At 46.0% G+C, this 16735-nt stretch overlaps 1 protein-coding gene across 7 annotated transcripts in view; it reads right to left on the minus strand.

The window, feature by feature from the left end:
• Positions 1-13679, minus strand: part of Ddhd1 (DDHD domain containing 1) — a 67094-nt gene extending 53415 nt beyond the window's left edge. For 5 of the 7 annotated variants that reach the window (XM_021203026.2, XM_029541521.1, XM_029541520.1 and 2 more), the window contains exon 1: positions 12758-13653. In XM_021203026.2, the coding sequence (XP_021058685.1) occupies positions 12758-13547 (790 nt within the window). In that variant the 5' untranslated portion in view covers positions 13548-13653. Of the gene's footprint in view, positions 1-12757 lie in introns of all 7 variants that reach the window. The other 2 variants (XM_021203027.2, XM_021203025.2) reach the window with 2 other exon arrangements.
• Positions 13680-16735: the final 3056 nt, after the last annotated feature.

Raw genomic sequence — 16735 nt, forward strand, 5'->3', positions numbered from 1 at the left:
GAGAGGGAGAGGGAGAGGGAGAGGGAGAGGGAGAGGGAGAGGTGGGGGAGTAGGGAAGTCATCTCATCACTATAGGGAATACCATAAACTGGGCAGCTCGCACACAGCAACTGATTTCACCTCACTTCTGGAAGCTGAAGGGAAAGACACTGGCAGGCACAGTATCTGGTGAGGTCTATCTAACCTTCTGCTTCACTGCACCACATACAGCAGCTGGGGCAGGAATTTCTCTCAGGCCTCTTTTACAAAAGCACTGATCTCATCAAGGAGGACCTCTAACCTCACGACCTTATCTCCTCTTCACCATCCAAGCCCCATGTCCCAATACTACCAACTTGGAAGTTAGGATTTCAGTATATGAATTGAGTGTGCTATGAATACTTAGACCACAAGAAATTAAATGTAGCAACTAATTAAATTAGCCCGTAGTTATTACACCAGCAATAAAAGGGCTAGCAGCAAGCAGTTCTAAAATAAAAGGTTAGTAAGCACTTAGATCCTATAGCTCCTAAAACTGGCTACAGAGACATCTTAAGTATATTCTATGTGGTGCCACTTGATCTGTCCCCCACTTAAAAGGATTACTGTTGTTCATGCTAATACCCTTCCCCTACACAGAGGATATGAAGTATTTAAGAGTATTGTGTCATGTCTGATACATATAAAACTGCACAAGCAAGCATACTTGCCACCATGTCTGATGACTGAGTTCAAACCCTGGGACCCACACGGTGGAAGCAGAGAACTGGTTTCCTCAGATTGTCCTCTGGCCCCCACATGCATACTCCTATACAAACACATCATTTGTGTACATACACAGAAGGATAATTAAGTGTAACAAAAATTTAAATATAAAGCCGGGCATGGTCACACATGCCTTTAATCCCAGCATTTGGGAAGCAGAGGCAGGTGGATCTCTTGAGTTTGAGATACTACTCTAAGAGATAGTTCCAGGACAGCCAGGGCTATACACAGAGAAACCCTGTCTCAAAAAACCAAGAAGTAAAATTAAGTTAAATTTAAAATACGAAACAGAAAGGAATAGAAAGTAAGTGCAAAGGTCCTGGGGCTAGAGTCTAGGATCAGTAAGAAGTCTACTGTAGCTGGAGTGCAGTGCTGGCTGGAGAGAATCCGCACAAACTGGAGATGGGCTCAGAGATGTAAGGAGCTAAGATTATGTGCTAAGTGTTCTTAACTGCTGAGCAGTCTTTCCAAACCCCAAAGCCAGAGGATCTCAACAAATGTGCTTATAGGCACTGCCTCTGTATAAAAGGGACAAATGCTTATACTACTAACTGCTCTGACCTTAGAAGAATGTGATGGTTTGTATATGTTTGGCCCAGGGAGTGGCACTATTAGAAGGTGTGGCCTTTTTGGAGAAAGTGTGTCACTGTGGGTGTGGGCTACCCCATCCTAGCTGCCTTGGAGCCAGTATTCTGCTAGCAGCCTTCAGATGAAGATATATATAACTCTCAGCTCCTCCTGCACCATGCCTGCCTGGATGCTGCCATGCTCCTGCCTTGATGATAATGAACCTCTAAACCTGTAAGCCAGCCCCAATTAAATGTTGCCCTAGAAGAGTTGACTTGGTCATATCTGTTCATAGCAGTAAAGCCCTAACTAAGACAGAGGTTAAAGGAAAGCCCTAGGAAGTTCAATCTAACTGTGCAATAACTTATCTGTGTGTTAGAGAGCAAATCTGAGAGGCACCAGAGTCCTAGAGTCCCACACAGTCCCAGAGAGTCCCTCAGAGTCCCATAGTGTTCCACAGAGTCCCACAGAGCCTTAAGGAATCCTAAGAACAACTAGTAGGTGTTCTAAGCTCAGAACAACCCTACCTGGGAGAAAATAACCACCACCCCCAGATGGTAAAGTCAGAATAATAAGACGTTAAAACAACCATTATGAGTCCTTGATGCAAGAAGACAGAGGAAAATGGAACACAATGAAGGAGGAAATAAGGCACAGGAAATACCTTACACATGAAGAGATACATCACACATGAAAATCATAGACAATGAAACCGGTAGCTGAAATTGAAATAGTTGAATTACAAATTGTTGAAAGAGGTTACAGAAGACTAGTGAAATTTCCTCATGCTCAAAATATAAACCTGACAGTGATCATAGGAACTGTCTAGAATGAGACAGAGAAACCCACTGAAAGGAAGAGCCAGAGCTGGTGAGGGAATCAATGCAGAGCTGCTGTGGCCTGCCTATGTGACAGTGGCCCATCCAACAGTAGATTCCACGTCAAGCTGTGAAGAGAACAATTACAATCATAATTTGGGGGAAAATGTTTTACTAATTTGATTAAAACCATAAGCCCAGTCACCAAAATTTCAACAAATCCTATGTAAGTGTAATATGTAAAATGAGTATAATATGAAGAAAACCAAGGTACAATATAATCAAGTTGTTGAAAGTCATCACGGGTGGGGAGGCAGTAGGAGGGGGGAAGGAGCAGGAGAATGAAAGATGACTTACTGATTGATGACCTACGCTAAGCTAATAATGCAAGCTTCATATCGGAAACCATACAAATCAACAAATCAACACCAGAGTGACCCAGTGTTGCAGAATGGTGTGCCCCAGGCACTGTAGCCATCAGCATCTTCATCACAGCAACTATGACTGTTTACAGGAGACTCTCAAGATGGAGCCCGTTGAGCTCCCCTCATAGAGAAGCCATTCCTGTCAATGGTGTGTGATTCTGCCCGAGCTGCATAGAGTCTTATGGCCATGAGTCTCTATACTCAGAAGGGTGAAGTTGGAGAGTAAAAGGATAACTGAAGGGCGGGTACAGTCTGTGCAACTGTGGGTCCTTCCTCATCTCACCCAAGAAATAACAGAAATAGGTAGGTGGACAGTCAAGAAGATGCCAAGCTATAGGCTTGAACCTTTGCAAATGCAACCTATGACTTACTGAACTGGCAATTCTCTGAGTGTACGTGAAGACGCAGAAGGCGAGGCATCTGTGAAGCACAGTCGCCCATGAGATGAAAACACGCCTGCATGGTATCAGTTCAGGAATCTTACTGAATCTCTGGGCCCTCCCTGGGATCTCTTCAATCAGAGTCCCAGGGATGAGACTTGAATCCGTATCTTTAACAGTCTTCCCAATTGCTAGGCTCCAGAGCTTTGCAAGCTACTAGTCTAACACAAGACTCTGGAGACGAACCCCACACGGGCAGTGCAGACTCGTCTTCATCTCTCCTGGCGATAGACGAGCCTCAGTGCGACTCCTTGAACTTTCCGGTGATGACTAGCTCAAGACGGGTGTGTGTCCACAAATGTGTGAGTGTTGTCACGTGTGAGGCAAAGGAGTGTTTATGGAGATCCAGCTCCCCACACCTCTGTTCCACAAAGAAACAAGCCTGTCCCATCACTTTTAATTTCCAGAGACAAGGCTTTCAGGTAATGACACTTAAAAAAAAAACACACACACATTTAGTCTGCCTTAGCCAGAGCAATCGCCACTCACTCAGCCATGCAAGAACTCGACTTACGCTTCATCTGAATCTTCTGACATAGGAATGATCCCCGTTTACAAAAACAAAACTAGGCCACAGGTCAAAACTTGTTCAAAGCCATGTAACTACAGTAAATCAAGGATTTAACTAAAGAAATGGGACAACAAAGACCTGTTCTCTGGGCCTGCCCAGTGTTTACTGCCAATGCTGGAAAGAGGTGGCTGTCTCAAATCCTTTGATTAAGGGTATATTCAAGATTATTTCAAGCTAGTCTACTAGATGCCAGAATCCAATGGTAGTTACTGCTGTCAGTACCTGCCAGCTCAGCTAGAGGTCAACTAAAGGAATCCTGGGAAGTTTCCAGGCTGAGGTCTCCACTGTAAAAACGATGGTTACAAGCCATTTATTTTGCTAACATGGCAGAAAAACAGGGGCATTCCTGGCTCCACCTCAACTGAGAACTGAGCAGTCTTTTAAAGTTTTCTACTGTATCCAAATCCCAGAAGGTGGAGGAAAGGACCTGAATGAGCTTTGGGGATAGTCAGTCTCTCAGAAGCAGATGCTCAGGATTTTAGAGTGCTTTTATGGAAAGACCCCACTCCGCCCCAACACACATACCCAGGTGGCAGACTGCATGAGACAGGCTGAGGCACTTCTCTGAGGGCCAAGCTGGGGAGTCTCAAGACAGTTCACCCTTTCAGGGGTCTGAGAGATCACTCGGAAACCACAGCTTCTTTCAGGATCATGCAACAATTACTGGGACTCTAGGGTTCTGCCTACTTAAGAGGTGATTATCAAAACAACAGGCCAAGAAAATATCACACCAGGAAAGAGACTCTAAATCAAGGGAGCCAAGAATGTCAAGCAGTGTGCAAACTCAGAAAGAGAATGGCACGGCGGCGGGGAACTTTTACAAATCCACTGCTCTGCTAAGAGGCAGATGACACTGTCCACACTCCATGGAAGAAACAAAGACACAGATAACCTAAAGTTACCAACAGTCACACAGACAAGCACATGGCAGAGCTGGCTTCAGTGGCTCTTCAGTCTTAATTTTAAGGGCTAGACAATGCAGCTTTTCTCTAGAAAAGGCAGTGGGAACTGAGGTGGAGGCGGCAAGGACGAAACTGTGGGGCTGCCATGCGATGAAAGGAGATGTGAAAATCAAAGCTTTAAACCAGCCCACTGCTGTGTGTGCGTGAGGTCATCTGCTTGGATGGGCCAGAGGTCTTTCTTCCAGACAGAATCCAATCAGGTAATCAGAATTCCAAGCAAGTCCATCCTGCAGTACAGTGCTAGGCATTCACTGCACACAAGGCAGGGTTACACAGAGAAGTGTCCTAGACGATGCAGCTCACTCCTTATTTTCCATCTATCTTTGTATGGAGTCAGGTAGATCCCTGGGGCTCACTTAGCCATCCTACTCTGCTCCATGTCCCAGTGAGAGATCCTATCTCAAAAACCAAGGTGGACAGTGCTTGGCAGATAACACTAGACTAGACATCCCCTAGTTTCCACGTGTATGAACACATATGTGCATACACACACATGAATAAATGAGCAAACACACACACCTGCAAACATATTAAAAAAGACAGTAACAGGGAGCTTTCCTGGCACGAATGGCTCTGGGTTCAATTCCCAGTATCATCAAGCAACAACTGCAGTATAGCTCAATTTCTTTCACAATGAAAGGCAAAGAGAAAAACACAAGTAACTTGTGTTAATCATAACTAAGAAATGTATCACTGGTTGGCTGTGAAGTGGGGATGTTGAGGAAAGGCAGGTATTTGTTCACAGATTCATTAAGGCTTATTACTTTCTGCATGTGAATGTTTTCTCTGATGTTTGCGTGTGTATCATGTGCCTGCATGGTGCTCATAGAAACCAGAAGAGGACAAACAATACAGTCTCTGGAAATGGAGTTATGAGTTAATGGTTTTGAGCTGCCATGTGTGTGGTAGGAATTTAACCTGGCCCTTTGCTAGAGCAGTTAATGCTTTTAACTGCTGAGCTGTCTCCAGTCCCTGTTCAGTAATTTAGGAACATTACATTTGTCTTACTTAGGGATAAGTCTACAATAAAGGCTCATTTCAGCAGGGACAGCCAAGCTGTCCAGTGTCCATAGGTGCTCCTACACCTTTAGGCCGAGTACTGCCCGCACTAATTTACTTTGAAGTAGACTCTTTCCGAGGATTGTCTACTAATCCAAAGCAAAGGCTTTGTTTTCTAAGTCATTAACCGACTTCGAAGGAGGTTAAATATACTTGATATTAAAATGATGGTTTTGGGGGTGCAGGAAATGGCTTGCCTGAGTGCAAGCACAAGGACCGAGTTCAGACCCCTGAACCCACGAGTAACGTGGGAGACAGTGGCATCTGCTTGTAATCACAGCCCTGGGGAGGCAGAAAAAGGAGGCTGCCCAGGGCTCACTGTCCAGCCAATCTAGATGGCAAATAAGACAGGATAGGTGAGAAACTGTCTCAGAAAGCAAGGGAGGAAGCAGATGGCTGCCAGGGAGGGGTGCTATCATTCTTTTGGTGATACAGCCACTAGTAGGGTGACAGTGCACCACTGGAGGGCTAACCCATGCACTTCTGGGCAACACTAAGTGGATTTAATAGATTATAAAGGTAAGGAGGACATGAAGTTGGAAAGACATATCTGGAAGGCACTGGAGGCAGAGTAGATGATATGGTCAAAATACATTGTATTCATGCATAAAATGCTCACAGAATAAATAAAAATATATTGTAAAAAATTAGGTGTTGAGCAACTCAGGAAGATAACATGAGTAGCTGCCCTATACACATACACGCATACATACACGCATACGCGCGCGCGCGCGCACACACACACACACACACACACACACGTAGATTTTACTGAAGGAGGAGGAAGGTGAACCAGGTAGACCCTGGGCTCAGCTAAAAGCAATTCTATGGGAATAATGGATTCTTTCAGTAAAATATGAAGTGAATGTTGGCCACCTCAAACAGTAAACCCAAGGGTGGGACTCATCTAATTTGTTCCATCCTGAGGCTAAAGACTCCATCCACCTCTGCTGTCACGTCACTGTACCAATGGAAGTTGATGAGCAGTTCACCCCATGGCACAGGGTTCAGAAACAGAAAATGCAGGTTTTAGCAGAGTTCATCCAGTCTTTAGTCCTGCACCATGATGCAAGGGTGAGACTGTACCAATGTTAAAACAATGGTCCATGATATAGCCAAAGGGAGAAACAGTAATACAGATTTCTACTCACACACTAGTAAAAATTACATCCAAGCACATAAAAGCTTAGCTTACAAGTACGCAGCAATGTTGTCTAGCCACGGTGGCACAGGCTTTCAATCCCAACATTTGAGAGGCAGAGCAGAGCCTGGTCTGTAGAGCTAGTTCCAGGGTAGCTCGGGCTATACAAAGAAACTCTATCTCAAAAACAGCAACAAAAATCAAACCAAACCAAGCAAGCAAAAACTCCAGAAATGCCCCAGAATTCTCAGGTATCTCAGGTTATGGGATAAAAGAAGTACCAACAGCAATGTAATTCCCAAAGGTTGTCCTGGCCCCTGTGGTCGCTTACAGAGTTAATCTTAAAATAATAAAGATATTTCAACATGGCTTACTAAGACTTTAGGATAAACATTAACGAACGTGAGAAGTGGAAAGTAGTGCATGAGAGAGATGTGCTGCTACCATTACATCCGTTCTGTTTGTGCACAGTTCTCTGACTCAGTCAGTACTGGCTTGTTACAATCTGACATTTCACTTGTGTCCTAATGTTGGCATATTGGAAATGTCTATGTATGTCCTCAGTCTCTATTAATAGACTATGCATTTGCCAGTGATTTAACTTTGCGTGTGTTTTGGGGGGTGGGGGTACCACTGACCTTTAAAAATGCAGAACTAGAAGTGGGGTGTGGGGCGATGGCCCAGAGGCTAAGGCTGTCCTTCCAGGGGACCTGGATCTGAATCCCAGCACCCATCCAGTGATTCACAACCATGTTAACTCCAGTTCTATGGGGATCTGATACCATATTCTTCTGACTTCTATGGGCACCATGCACAGACATGGTTCAAATGCATACATGCAGGAAAAATACACATAAAATGAGTAAATCTAATAAAATATTTTTTCTTTTTTTAATTTATTTTCACTTCATGTGCATTGGTGTTTTGCCTACATGTATTTCTGTTTGTCCATGTGAGAGTGTCGGAACCTCTAAAACTGGAGTTACAGACAGTTGTGAGCTGCTATGTGGGTACTAGGAATTGATCCTGGATCCTCTGGAAGAGCAGCCAGTGCTCCTAACCCCTGAGCCATCTCTCCAGCCCCATAGTTTTCTATCTTTAACAGAAATTTTAGGAATATACCACAGCAAAAAACAAACCAACCAACCAACCACCCACCCGGGACGGTCTGCCTGCACCTTTAATCAGTACCACTGGTTTCCCTGCCGTGTTTGAGCCATCCTGCTCATGGAAAGATGAAGGTCTCAGGTCTGAATCCCCAGTTCCCCAGGCTGTCTGCACTCCTTTCAATGCCTCTGGCCAGCACTCTCCACCTCAGGATTCTTATGACATCTCTGCTCCTTCCCTCAGAACCTCCTCTTAGTGTCTATCGCCTTCCAAGGATACCTTGGCCAGCACACCCAGTCTCTTCTTGTTCTCTACAAAAAGGGACATAAAAGGCCTCAACCAAACACAAAACACAGGCATTGGTGGAGAAATAAAAGATCCAGGAAATAAATTCTAGGAGGAAAGAGCACAAAGTGTCTTTTATATTAAAACAGTACATGAAGAAAGAGGAGGGGCTTGGCAAGGAGAGATCCATCCTGAACATTTACATAAAGCACTTGCATAACAAACATAAACATTCATGCCACACAGAAACAAGGCAAACCCAATAAATGATATGACAAGAGTTGTTTTTTAACTAACAGTAAAGAATAACAGAAGTCTTGACTGGGCCATGATCAGAGTGGCAGGTCTTGCCCTCTGTTTATGGCGACAGCCAGTGACACCCAGTGCTGCTTCAGTGGGTCACCGCAAAGCATCCCAAAGTAGACCTGGAATGGGTCTGTAAGTCACAAGACAAACCAGGATATGTAAATGTGTGCCCATGGAGGCTTTCTAATCTAGATTATTGGAGAAATTCTTCAGCACTGTCTCAGGGTTAGGCATATTAGTGTGACTATAATAATCAATAATATTGATAATTGATACTAATAAGGGGTATCTAAAGCCCTTACAATCCTGTTTTGGAGGCAGAAACTAATCAAGAAAGAGTACCTAGAACTTCCTTGGACTTTGTCACAGTCTCTCATGAAACCCTATGCCATACAATTACTCTTCACTCTTGAATCAGTTACATTTATGCTAAATTAATAAACATATATTTGAGGAAAAAACCAGGATTTTTAAAATCCTGTTTTGTCAGGAATATAATGCCTCCTTCATTTAACATCCATGAAGGTAACAGACTAATTTTTGAAGTATTTGACAAAAATGAAAACCATCATAACAATGTTACTAGAACCAGAGGAGAAACCAGTGGCTAGGAGCTGACTGTTTCTGGAAACTACACATTCACAGGAAAAAAAAAAAAGGCCAATTAAATAATTTGTTCGCTGAGTAAAAATTATATACTCTCCAGTGCATACTGTACACAGCAATACCACGATACAGCAAAGACACTATTTTAAGCTCATGAAACATCTCCAGTTCCAGATGTCTTTCAATCAGTGTGTGACTAAATTCTTTGGCCACTTTCTTGCCAATATTCTTTACGGATTATTTTGTCACCTCTGCTGAGGACAAGGCCAGCAATGTACTTGCAGCGCAGTCTTCATCTTTGTTAGGTACATAGCTTTTTGAGATCCATATACAGCCAGCAGATACCTACCCAGACCTGTGTGTGCAAGCACCCCTCTACCGCGTCACAGATGATAATTCTCAAAACAAGCAGCTTCGAAGGGGCAGTGGGAAGAAGGGCGGTCACCCAGCCAGTGCTCAGCAATGATCAGCTTTTATCTGCAATGTCCACATGCAGCCATAAAAACATCTGAGTGGATGATATTAATGTCCTACAGCTGGCTCTTTTTCATTTGTATGAACTTCTTATCTGTAGAGACAAATGCCATCCCCTGTCTGACTGACAGATGACTCAGTGGTTAAATACTGTTCAGAAAAAAAAAAACCTATAAATTAACACCTTTCCTTTACATTGGACAGAGCTAGCTCATTCTCCATAATGCCAAGAAACAGTGGGTTAAATCAGGCCACAAAACCTAAGTGGCCAACAGACAGACATCTAGTACTGTACTAAGGAGATCCTTATTGATTTTTTTCTTTTTCTTTAAAAAACCTTTCATTACCCACCATTCAGAGTTTCCCAAAGGGTAAAAAGGGGAAATTCGATGGGAAAGGCCAAAAACTACACAGGATTGTTAGGCTCCATCATTTGGGGCAAGGCTGAGACCACCACACCGGGTATGCTCTTCCCCTCAAAAGGTGTGAAAACGTATGAAACCAACTCAAGTAAAGTTACACCTGACACAGGAACTTAAGAGGACCCCTGAAAAACTGCTATTGTGTTTGCACACTAGATCAGTGGTTCTTAACCTGTGGGTCGTGGCCCATTTGGGGATCAAAGAACCCTTTCACAGCAGTTGCCTAAGACTAACAGAAATGTCAGATATTTACATTATGGTTCACAATCGTAGCAAAATTACAGCTATGAGGTAGCAGTGACAACAATTTTATGACTGGGGGTCACCACAACATGAAGAACTCTATTAATGGGGTAGCAGCATTAGGAAGGTTGAGAATCACTAGATTATAAGGTGCCCTTGAACACCCACAGAGTTGTATATAGTGAAGAGCTGGTCAGAAAAACTAAAATGAAAACAAAATGGTTGTTGTATACGAATTAACAACAAGTAATTTATAAGCTGTAACTAGCCTCCTAACAACTGCTTTCAGAAAGAACACTGGCAAGGCCTAGGCCCACAGGACCTTGAGGTTTATGTTGTTGCCATCACTAACTTACAACATGTGATGTTCTGATTTCTCATCTCCAACCCAACAGTGCACAGGCACCAATCACACCTAACACAGAATCTTTGGCTGGCTGCAACTCAAAGGATAAAGTCTAAACTCAGCGCTGCACACCCACCCTGGGCAGTGTTCCTGACAGGGTGCCACTTGCCAACCCTCATACGCCCACACTGCTGGGGTGGTCAGATCCAAACCCACATTGGATGCCTGAGCCTCAGAGGTGCAGCCTTTATTCCTTCAACTGTTCTGCAGTTTCATGCCTCTGTATCCTTGAATATGCTGGCCCCAACTGAGAGGAACCCCTTTCTCTAATCCCCTTGCTTCCTCTGACTCCTCCAGACTCAGTCGTACATCCACAGTGGCCTATGCTTCCCTTTGGATGGGTGAAATACATAGGGCACTGTGGCCCCTCACTACTGCTTACTGCATCACTTTCCAGCTGAGTGACCTTGGTCAAGTTCATTAATTACACTGAGGCTACATCCTCATAGGCTGAAAGTCAACATCAGTTTGCTACCACAGTGAAAATTACTCTGTGAGCAGAAAGGTGATAAACCTGTCAGTCTGAGCTAAGGGAGAGACAGCTTTACTTCCCAGCTCCCCTTTCCAGGACGTTCTGTGCTCTCATTCCCCTGCCCCCTTTTATATTTATATTTATTGCTTTTACTTTATGTGCATTGGTGTTTGGCCTGCATGTATGTCTGTGTGAGGGTGTCAGATCATGGTCTTACAGACAGATGTGAGCTGCCATGTGGGGTGTGGAGGCTGGGATTTGAACCCTGGTCCTCTGGAGACCCCTCAATGTTCTTACCTGCTGCTCTCACCCTGCTTTTTGGGTCCACTAAGTTCTGTGTTTCTAACTGCAGGAAAGATCCATGGTGATGTGTGGATTATTTAAAAAGAAAAAAGATGGGAAGCCTCTGAAAGACATGGGTTTCCTAACAATGTGCACAGAAGTACTGTGCTAGCACATACAACTATTAAGTAAGTCCTCAGTGAGCTTATAATCAAGAGCTGACCTAACAGAGTCCACATGAGTTTCATCTTTTAAAAACTAACAAACGCCTTTATTGTCATTAAGAGTAGCAAGAAATGTCCTGCTACGCTACCTATACCTGATTTGGAATGTGCTGAATTTGCCATCATAGTTACTTGCCCTTAATGCATGCATGCTTTAGCATTATCAGAATCGCTGATGCAATTCGATACCAAGTCATTGAATACCTACCACACTAGGCTTTATGAGTACAAAGATAAAGGTGGCGGACTCTGCCCAGAAGCTACTAAATAAACCGAAAGGAAGCTAAGCCGTCAATACGCATAATTAATATAGATCAGAATAAATAAGATAAGATGTATAGAGGGTCAAAAGATTAGGAAAGACATTTGAGTAAGGGCACTGAAGCCCATAAAGTTAATACTGTATGGTACAAATTATTGATGGCCAATAACTTGTTACTTCTACATATCATATATATTAATAAATGCTGCATGCCACGCCAGATTATTTATGTATTACCTTTCTCCTTATTCTGATTTTAAACCTACCCGTGTTGCCTAAAGCATCCTTCAAACCTTTATGACAGTCCCATTTAACAGATGTGAAAACCGAGATCGTGCAATTTTTCTAGGTTAAGAAGCAAAAGTAAAAATATGTAAAAAGGACCCAAGAGATACAAGAGCATTCTAAACAGAGGGCACAGACCCACTTCCCAGTTCCACTTCCTGCAGTTCTTTCCTCTTGTGCCTAACACATCCACTGGGAATAACACACTGTAGCTTTCCTTTCCCGCCAGGGCTTTTCTCTTCCCGGGTCTTTAACTGAACTGTTGATTCTCATAAAAACACTCAAGCATTTCCACTCACTCCAGAACATGCTATTTAAATCACAGGAACTGCAGGAGACACGAGACCGAATCAGATATCCAGGTGGACAAAGCCCCTGGTAGGGTCAAGAAACTAAAGCTACTGGCTTGGGGATCCTGGATACCCTCCAGGGGATGGCAGCAGCACTCTACTCACAGGAGGCACAATCCCCGGCGGAATCCTCTCCTCCTGACCCCGCTAGCAGCTTGGGCGCTGCCATCTGCTCTTTTACCCTTCACCTGCCGAGGCACCCCGCACAACCTGCATCCTAACCCGAGGCAGGCATCGCGGGGCAACCGAGCCCCAAACCCTGTCCAGCGCGCGCAGAGCCCGGCCCGCCCCTGGCCAGCCACTTACGGTTCCAGTACACCGGGTAGCACTCTCCTTGTGTGACATCCACCTCGTAGAGGCCGCCGCGCACACACACGGGCTCGATGGTCACCAGCTCCTCCATCTCCGGCTCAGGCCCCGCCGCGCGCGGGCAGAAGCCGCAGGCGCTGTCCTCCTCGTCTTCCTCCCCGAAGCTGGAGCTTGGGCCGCACACCCGGTCTCCATCGCGGCCCGCCGCCCGGGCCTGGGCGCCCGTGGTCTGCAGCAGGGTCCGGAAGGCGAGCTCGATGCGCAGAGAGTCGTAGCCGATGAAGGGTTTCCAGGTCTTCTTGTCTTCCTTGTAGAACCAGCGCACCTCCTCGGGGCCCAGCTCCGTCACCACCTCGTAGCGGTGCCGGGCGGCTGCGCCGCCGGGCCGGGCGCGCTTCCTGTCCCCGGGGCCCCCTCCCGCCGCCCCGCCGCCCCCCGAGTTCTGGGCGACCAGCGGCGGCGGAGGCGAAGAAGAGCTGCCGCCGCCCGCGCTCTCGCCCTCGCTGTAATAGCGCAGCGACGAGCCCGACTCGGCCGAGCTGAAGTCGTAGGTCTCGTCGCTGAGGCAAGGGTCCAGAGCCAGGTGGCTCAGGTCGTCGGCGCCCGGTGCCAGGTGCAGCGGCTCCGCGCGCAGCAGCGACAGCGGCACGCTGTCGGCCGGCTGGTGCTCGAAGCAGCAGCCGCCGCCGCCGAACACGCCCGCCGCGTCCGAGCCCAGCTCCCAGGCGCCGCCGCCGCGGCCGTTACGCTCGGGGCTCCGTGGGGCGCCGCGGCCCGGGTAGTTCATGCCGCCGGCGCTTCCGCCACACGCGCATCCGACGCCGCCGCCCTCTCGGCCCGGACTTTATAATCTTTCAAATCCCGAGCAGGGCAGCAGCTGCGGCCCAGGCGACTCCGCCTCCCCGCCGGCCCCTGGCCGCCGCAGCGCCGTTCCGGGGCCCGCCCCATTGTTACGCAGTCCTGCGTGGGCGGGGCCACGGGAGCCCCGCCCCCAGCCGCGCGCACCTCCCCGGAAGGCCGGAGGACGCTGCTGTAGCTCCCGCTTGGCTCTAGGCTGTGCGTCGTCTTCCGCGCCTGGAAGGTGGGGGTCAGACGGGGTCGCGGCGGTCTCGGCCTCCGTGGAGCCCCTGCCTCACGACTTTCGACGCAGTGGCTCCGCCCCCTCGCTTCCACGCCCCTGGATGCCAGCCGCAGTGAGGCTCTCGCCCACTCATCTTTACACTTTCGGGTCATGAGCCCCGTGGGTGATTCAGCTGTATGCCCAGAGGGGCCCTGGAAGTTGCTAGCTCACGTTCCTGGCTTTAGGCCTGCTTTCAGCATCCGAAAGACCTGCTCGGTCACCTAGTCTGGCGATTTCCCAACCTTCAGCCCATTCATACAGTAGGCACTCCACCTCTATGCCTGCTGCTCACCTGGGCACTACTACTCCCACTTACAAAACTGGAGTCCTAGCGTCACTGTGCCAGCTCTTAAGATTGCTTGCCCTCTTGTCCTTATGCTTCCTGTTCTTTCTGTAATGCAGTAAAGCCTTGGATGGAAACCAAGTCCCTATGTCTTTTCCCAGTCTGTGCGCATTCGATGTACCTTGATTATAACTAACTGGTCTTGCCAGCCTGGTGTGATAAATTATTAGACTGAAAGAAAAAAAAAAGAACCTAGGTTCTAGACTTAACTTTGCCACCTCCAGGCAAGTCACTTAATCTCCTTTATCTATTTGTCTTATTCCTTGCTATAATTAGGACATCACTGCACCGGATGGTCTCTAGTAATTCTATGGCTTTTAAGCCTTCCCAAGTTTGACTTGGTTTTTTTGTTTTTAGTATAACTCTGATTCTGTAACTCACTTTCTGGTTTCAGGGAAACACGGAGGCCCCGTTATGTTAGACTTCCAAGACAGAGAGTAAAGAGACAGAAGACAGAGACCAGAGTCTGACCTCAACAGATGGAACATTTTATTTCAAACAGAGAAGGAAAGACACTCTCCTGAGGGAAATGGGTGTCTTAGAAGGGAGTAAGCTAGCTGGGGCCCTTTATAGAGGCAAGTGGGAGGCTTGGAAATGGAATTCTGGCAGCCATAGAGCTATGTGTTGGTCTGTGATGTATCTTTCCTGGAATTATCTGTTTGATTAAAAGGCTGTTCATTTTGGGGAACAGGCTGCTCCGGCAGAGATTATTTGGATTGTGGCTGATGATGAGTTTGGTCAAGGTCACCTGTAAACTCATAGAAATCCTGTTTTATAGCTGAGGCACTCTGTCACCTCAGACAATTCTTTTCTAAGCCCATCCTATCTCGAGAACCTCTGGAAAACAATCTCCAATCTTGCTCTTAGTTCAAGAATAGACAGTCTCACTGTTAATGTTTACTTTGTGGAAACAGGTCAGTAGGGCAAGTTGTCTTGCTCTCGGGATGTGACCTGTCAGAGATCCTTCAAAGTCATTGTTTAAATCAGGCTCATCTCTGTTGTGCACTGTGCTTTTTTAGGGATCTGTAGAAGGCCCTGCTTTCTGTGGGCAGAGGATGCTGCTGCAGTTCATGATTAAATAGAGGAATATAGGTGGTATTTTCTACCATAAAGACTGGATTGGCTGGATAATCTTGATAATCAGTGAGCAGTCTGGCCATTTGTACATTACAGCCCCACTGACAAAGCATCTGTGTTTCTGCATCCCAAATTCCTTCCCAATGTTTCTATTAATAGTATGCAGAGTAAGAAACTGAGTATGAACTTTGAACTTTTTTTATTCATGGAGGCACTGATCCACGCTGTTCTGATAGTTATCCATGTACAGACACTTCTGTATGCTTCTGATGCCAAAGAGAACCAGGAACCTATAGCTTAGGAGTGGATCTTGATAAGTAAACACAGATGCTATATTAAAGTGTAGTTAAAAGTAGTAGATAACAGCCAGGCAGTGGTGGCACACGCCTTTAATCACAGCACTCGGAAGGCAGAGGCAGGCTGATTTCTGAGTTCGAGACCAGCCTGGTCTACAAAGTGAGTTCTAGGACAGCCAGGGCTATGCATAGAAACCCTGTCTCGAAAAAAAAGAAAGAAAGAAAGAAAGAAAGAAAGAAAGAAAGAAAGAAAGAAAGAAAGAAAGAAAGAAAGAAAGAAAGAAAGAAAGGAAGGAAGAAAGAAAGAAAGAGTAGTAGATATCAGTGTTAAGTCTCAAATCCTGGGACAAATGTCTGCAGTGCCTATTAATATCAAAGCAGACCTGGCCTCCAGGTTCTCCCAGCATCCCCTAGTCCCTACCTGTTACAGGATATGGCTGGCATACCCTGGCTTCCACCCCAGAGCTCTCCAGCCCAGGGTCCAGGCTGCCCTTACCCAGGTGCCTCTTCCCTATATAATCCAGACATTTTGTACTTTTGGACATTTGCCTCTTTTGTACTTTTGATCTCTTAGCTACAGCACCCAGTTCTTCTCTCTCCCCACACAGCCCTGCTCAGTCTGGCCACCTGTACTCTGGACTTTACCAGATGCCTTTGTCTTATAGATATGTGAGAGAGCATAGATATGTGGGAGAGCAGAACCATAGACATGCTCTGCCGCATATCTATAATAAACTTCCTCTTCCACCATACCTAGGAGCAGCTATGTCCTTTCCTTTCCCTCCCTCCTTTCCTTCCTTCCTTCCTTCCTTCCTTCCTTCCTTCCTTCCTTCCTTCCTTTCTTTTTAATCAAGACATTTAAAATGTCTTCCCATTTCTTGGCAGGATGTAGTCCAAGTATTTCCATGCTAATAGTCAGTTGTGGTTTTGTTTTGTTTGCTTTTTTTTTTTTAGCAGTTTTTAAAAAAAGATTTATTTATTTATTATATTTAAGTACACTGTAGCTGTCTTCAGACACTCCAGAATAGGGCTTCAGATCTTGTTACAGATGGTTGTGAGCCACCATGTGGTTGCTGGGATTTGAACTCAGGACCTTCAGAAGAGCAGTCAGTGCTCTTAACTGCTGAGCCATCTCTCCA

Source organism: Mus pahari, chromosome 8, assembly GCF_900095145.1.
Source record: "Mus pahari chromosome 8, PAHARI_EIJ_v1.1, whole genome shotgun sequence".
Taxonomy (NCBI): domain Eukaryota; kingdom Metazoa; phylum Chordata; class Mammalia; order Rodentia; family Muridae; genus Mus; species Mus pahari.